Source organism: Podarcis raffonei, chromosome 2 (assembly GCF_027172205.1).
Source record: "Podarcis raffonei isolate rPodRaf1 chromosome 2, rPodRaf1.pri, whole genome shotgun sequence".
Classification (NCBI taxonomy): domain Eukaryota; kingdom Metazoa; phylum Chordata; class Lepidosauria; order Squamata; family Lacertidae; genus Podarcis; species Podarcis raffonei.
The window spans coordinates 11,796,505-11,802,906 of NC_070603.1; the positions used below are offsets into that span (position 1 = coordinate 11,796,505).

Here is a 6,402-nt window from a genome sequence, read left to right on the forward strand (position 1 = left end):
CGCCAGATCTTAACTTATGGTTTGAAAAACTATGCATAGTTCACATAAGGGATACCCTTAGTGATGCACAAATGGCGTTGAGGCTGTTTGCACTCTTCTCGGGTGTAGAGTTTTTCCACGTGTCAAACATGTCAACAGGATATAATTTTGTGAAATTATTCTGCACCTTGAGCACGCCATCAAGGCTCCCCCCGCCTCTTTTTTCTTTTCTTTTCTATTTTGAAAATCAACAGTAGCACTTTAATAATTGCTCGAGCAAGCTGTAGCGTTTATGCCACAACACCACGCAAGCTCAGCCCTTGACTCGAAATGGACCAGCTTTTATTTAAAACGAGGCAAAACACAAAACACCATTCTGAAAATTACATTACGGGGATAATTTTCTGCTTGTGTGTTTGTTTAACTGGCTGTGGGTGTTTTGTATCCTCGCCCTACCCACCAATGGACTAGACTCGATTTTTCTTGGACGTTAAGGCTCTGTGAAATGCATCATTTTGTTATTGGCAAAGAATAACTTTCCACACTTAAAACAAAAACGAAACCTACACTTGTTTGTTTTCCACCCCAAAATACTGTACTGACGTTCTCCTAGTAACCCTCATGCAGGCACATACAATTTCCATAGAGGCAGCCATTGCAACATACTTCAGACGCGCATACACATACATAAACACCTCGGATTTGAATTTGGATCTGCTGGAATGTTGGCAGTAGTAACACGCTAACATTTATCCAAGGTGTGAGTGTGTGAATGGAGGGGAGGTGTTTTGCAATTATAGCAGCCTACGGGTCTAATTTTCCCCCTTTCTTCATTTGTGTGTGTGCCAGATTCACACAATCACTTACTTGGAATTCTGGTCAGAACCTTGAAAGACAAATAACCTTTCCCCCCAAAAAAACAACAACTCGAAGAAGCAAACCCATGTTGTGGTTGCATTGCAATGCATCTCACACATTCACCACCACTGCCATTGAACCCTGTAAATGCCTTCGAAAGCTTTCCATTTTTCTAAGCTCTAAAACTCACATTTCCAAATCCCGGCTTGGGCAGGACTGATGAAACATAAGCGGAAATTAAGAGACCATTTCCAACAAAAGAAAGGGTGAAGACTTTTAAAATAATAATAGTAGTAGTAGTAATAGTAATATCCATATCTAAATGGCACAGTATGAAATATTGTATTCAATGGCAAATCATTCGTTCCTTCCCGCCGGGGGGAAAAATAGGAAAGGGAAGTTTGAAAATCTAGGCGGGACATTTCGCAGACAAATCATCATGAAAGGAAAAATATTTTATTCAAACGCTTCTCTCATTCCAAATCAAAACGCCAATCATGTTTATTTATTTCTGCTAATTTGACTTAGACGAAAATATAGGGCTTTTGTAGCAAAGAAAATACCTTTGGCTGATACCTTTAGCGATTTCCACCCCCCATAACCTTGACTTTGCAATTTTTCTCTCTCTTCACTAAGGCAGTTGAACTGGCGGATTAAAATAATTCATTCCTCGGCGCCCCGAAAAGGAACGTGGGGGCATATATATATATCGATATATATATATATATATATATGAAATACTATGTCAGGTGAGAGAAACAAGAAGGAATGGAAAGCCTGCTTCCTTTTGTGGTACCCAAGCAGGCAATGTGCGTATGCATATGTATTGATGAAGGCATACATACGTACATACATATGTATGTACCACAGGTATCCATGTATGTGTCGTATGCACGTGCTTACACGGGGCTACATATAACCCGATAATACATCTCTCTTCTGCTTGTTTTCTAAGCATATTCCCCAATGTTTAGGCTCTGAGAGGATTTGAATCCGCACAGCAAAGCCAAACTCATAAAAGGCGTTGTTCTTATCTGAAACCGCTCCCAGTTGCATTTTTGGTCTACACACATTTCATTCCCTTTTTACAACAGAAGACGTTTATGTGGCCCCTCTTTCTTTCATCTTTCTTTCTCCTTAAATAAATACTTAGATCCCCTCTTTTCCAAATGGATCTAATAAAAGCCAGGCAGATCTTCGCCTTCAGGATTGTTTATTTTAAACGCACAAACCACCACCAATGTAACACACCTCATCATAACTGAAAGGCTCATTTTCCTAGAATACCTAAACTTGAAACAGATGCTCCACGCACGTAAAGGCTGGGGATGAGGTGGGGAAGCTGTTTTCTGCACAAACAAGACTCTAGATGCCGGGAACCGCGGTTATCAATGAGGAATGCAGCAATGATAATGAAACTCAACAATCAAGTCCACTCTGAAGTGTTTGGCAAACCATCTCTACTGCCCATCTCTCTCTCTCCCTCCCCCCACCCACCCCCGCCGCACCTTTAACAAGCAACCCAGACTTCGCAAGTAAAGAGAAAGAGGTAGCAAATTGTTACCCAGGGGGAAAGAGGAAAGAAAAACGATGGAGAACCAGAAGCATCAACCACGAAGAAAAGAAAAGGAGGGGAAAACACATACACATTTCTAGCGGAAATAGCCTTGGTAGAATTTTCCTGCAAGCCCAAAAAGGCATTCGTCCATACTAAGATTATTTCATAACCTCCCTGCCACAGACTTAGCAACTTAGCAAATATAAAAACCACGACGTTGCTCGCAACTTCACCCTGAGTACGTACCACCCCCCAAAAAACACAATCCTCTCCAAAGGAAGGAAGAAAACACACACACAAACACACACACAGCAACATGGACTTCTAATGCTTTTTTGCATTTGCACTCATTTAAATGCTTCCTAAATAAACTCCGTTTATTTCGATTGTTGTTGTTGTTGTTATTATTATTATACTACTCTTATTTAGGGAATTGAGCAGAAAGCGTAAGCTGTTTAGAAACGACTGCATTAAAAAGCGCAGAGAGAAAAGTTAATGCATCTAATGAACCACAATGCCAGGGTCATTGCTTTCTTAATAATAATAATAATAATAATAATAATAATAATAATAATAGAACTAACAACTTTCACGATAAATATGGTAATTTTAAAGTCTGTTGCCTAAGGTGCAGAAGAGTCCGCTTACCTTTTGCTTCGTTGTCAGAATTGTCAGTGCTGGTGTCTGTGCATTTATTCATGTCCTTCTCAGTTTCCGACGAACTGATTTTGGCAGCCGGGAGACTTTTTTCTGTTTTAATTTCGTTGGCGGACGTGTTCTGAGGGTTATCAGACTTTGCGTTGTCAGGGAAGCTGACTTTAGCTCCTGGTTGGGACAGTGGTGGCGGTGGCGGTGGCTGCTGCTGTGGTTGCTGAGCTGGTGGTGGTGGTGGTGGTGGCGGTGGAGGAGGTGGTGGTGGTTGTGGTGGTTGTTCAAGATGCTCACTCCTTTGGCTGAGGCTCGCCCTGGGTTCAAAACTTGCCTCAAACTCGCTTGGGTTGCTGCAGTTTGACGCCTTTTCCATGGAGGAATAACCTTGGCTGGCTCGGTAGTAGCTGGGCACGGGGACTTCATGGTCATTTAGGCAAGGTTCAGGCATCTGATTGGGGTAGAGGGTCGCCTCAGTGGCGTTTTTTGCTCTTTTGTCAGCATTGTACATACAGCAAGCATTTTCTTCCTTGACATTGGTTGGGAAAGAGCAGGAGGGGAGTTGTCTCGCAACAGGTTGTTCGATTCGGTAAGTATTTTTGGGGTCACACCAGGTGTCTAGCTGAGAAAGGTAAGATGGATAGGTGTTGAGAGACAGGCTGGCGTTATTCACCTCGTCTCTTTTGGAAAGAGACGGGATAATTCCACAGTTCCTCATCATTCCACAGTTGAAGTCGTTCCCAGATTGCATATACATTCCTTGGTTAGAGGAATAATTCTCCCCTCTGCAGGTACCGGCTAACGAGTCCATCAAAAACGAGTTAGAAGTCACATTGTTGGGACATGACATTTTCAGAGAGGGATTTTAAAGAGGAATACTACAGCCAGGGGCTGACATCTTTTTTTTAGGGAAAAATATCAGCACCATAATTATCCACGCATTGGTCCCAACCACGTGACTGTCAGGCCAATGAGGATTGAAAATGGCCTTGATGATTCAGACGCCGGTGACGTCACCGGGGTCAAGTTGTTGAGAGAGGAGAAAACCAGCGTGGAGCAACAGCGACATCTATCAGTTTCTGAAGGGTAGAGAACCCAGGACCTTCACGTTGAACAAAGGAGAGAGACCCCCTTTTCCTCCAGTTTGTTTACCAATGAACGAACGCGTGTCTACAGCAGAGTGGGGGGGAAATAAAGGAAGCGAACGCGTAAATAGAAGCAAAGTCAAATTCAAATTAAAAGGTCAGCAAAAAATCCACCTTCATCTCCCACTCTTTTCTTTCATTCTTACCCTTTCTTTTTTTCTCGCCTAACCCCTTAAGATAAGTCTAATTTCTTGTGGGCAAATAATTAATCAACCCCAAACCCCAAAAGAACTCCCCCGCCATTCCTTCTCCTTATATCGAATTTCTCTTTCTTTTTCGTTCTCTCCCTCTTTCTTCCCCCGCTCCCCACCCCAATAGCTAAACTTGAAATGCATGAAAACTGTTCCTTCAGACATTTTTTTTTCTTGTTTCAGAACTACTTTGGTAGATTCATTTTGATTTGGAAAACAAGCAAACAAACCTCGCTATATTGAATGCAATTCCCTAAAGATGTAGGTCAAAGCACCTTGAGAAATCTGAAGCAGTGTCGTTAGGGTCAGTTTATATTAAGTTCAGGTGTTTCTTGCGTGAAGAACCAGCTTAATAACTGAAATGGCGACATTTTAGATTTTGTTTCATGCGAATCGTTCTTCCTAGTCTGCTATAAAATTGTTCTCTCCGTTGGTTTCTCTCTGGAGTACTTTTGTAAAAATATTTCCCCTGCAAATACTGAATGAAACGTTCTTCTCCTTTCTAACAACCCCCAAACCCGCAAACTTTCATCATCCCTGCTTTCATTGACGCAGAAGCTCTGCACAGGTTTGTTAATAAACTTCCCAAAATTGCATCAAAATAAATATATCTTTGGGAGATAGCACAGAAGTATCCTCTACTCTTAGGGTACAAGTCTGGGCATTCCCCACCCCTCTTCAGGAAATTACGACAATTAAATAGAATGAAATTTTAAATTATTGGGTATTTTAGGGGTGCTTTATTCAGCAGAAAGGTTGTCCGATCAAACACGGTTTTTTATTTGACCTTATTTTCATTGATTAAACTCCAAGCAAATATCTATGTGTGTTTATTTCTTCTTAATTTCCCTACTCCAGTCTCGTTCCGTCTTTATGATCCTGTCTCCCTTCTCCTTCTCCCTTTCTCCCTCTCTTTTAACTTAACGATCTCAGAATAATAACTGGTATTATAGATATAAAGATATGTTGAACGAGGTGCTTTCATCGTGCTGTTTCCTTTATTAGACGTTTTCTAAACAGGCTAGCAATTAAGCCAAATTATTATTTAGTGTATATCAAATTGACTACACTGTTAGAATCCCGCTTTGACAATGATGTCTATAGTTTTGGGTGGTTGTTTTTTTTAAAGGAATCTGACACTTTGTGGCTAAATCCATGAAAAAGAGAGGAATAGTACTAGACCATGAGAATATTAATACTACCAATACTTATAATGGCAGCTGGGAACAGAATTAGCTAAACGGCTGGAATCTCAAGATCATTACGACGGATCTGAAACCTTTTAAAGAGTTCATAGTCATTCTCAAGGAGTGGGAGGGAAGGCTTTTCAAATAGAAGAGGAAAACGGTGAGGAAAATTGAGCCAGAAAGTTTGGTAGGCTGTGGGGTTATGTGGAGAGAATTGAGGAACTTGACCAATTTCAGCAATGTATATTTTGGTGTTATTGTTTTAAATGCAGTGCTGGCTGCCCAAAGCCATCAGACCTTGACGACAATGTTTTCTACAACAACTGTTTTACAATTCCACACGGCTGTTGCTTCGGAAGGGCTTGCAGCCTGCTGGCCCCCACCTTCAAAACCAGCCCCCTCCACATCTTCAAGGGTGAGAAGTTTTAATATCTTAGGCCAAGGAAGTCTTAAACCGCATCATTCTATTTGTCTCAACCGCCCCCCACCCCCACCCCCGACCGCCCCACAATCCACCTCCACCCCGAAATACAGCCACGCTAAGAGCTTTTTTCCTGCACTTTAAACGACGTTTGCTTCCTCTGGAAAGCTATTTGAGACTTTATAGCCTCTATTTGTGTTATCTGCATAGGTCTTTTTAAAACAGTTTGATAGAAATCGTTCAGTTTTATGATATCCAACGAAAATTCCACATAATATTTATAAGCAAAGAATAAAACTTTAGCATGGGAACCAATACTTCCTCATTTATAGGTGATGAAATTAAAGACCAATGCAGTTTGGCATTATATGGCTTTTTCCCCGTTCTCTCTCTCCACCCCCACCCACCCCTCCCC

General features: G+C 41.5%; 1 protein-coding gene across 1 annotated transcript in view; it reads right to left on the minus strand.

Annotated features, from left to right (window-relative positions):
* Positions 1–3,900, minus strand: part of HOXC10 (homeobox C10) — a 127,967-nt gene extending 124,067 nt beyond the window's left edge. Inside the window, exon 1 of the mRNA XM_053373717.1 lies at positions 3,044–3,900. Coding sequence (XP_053229692.1) covers positions 3,044–3,893 — 850 coding nt within the window. The 5' untranslated portion in view covers positions 3,894–3,900. The remainder of the gene's footprint in view (positions 1–3,043) is intronic.
* Between the last annotated feature and the right edge of the window lie 2,502 nt (positions 3,901–6,402).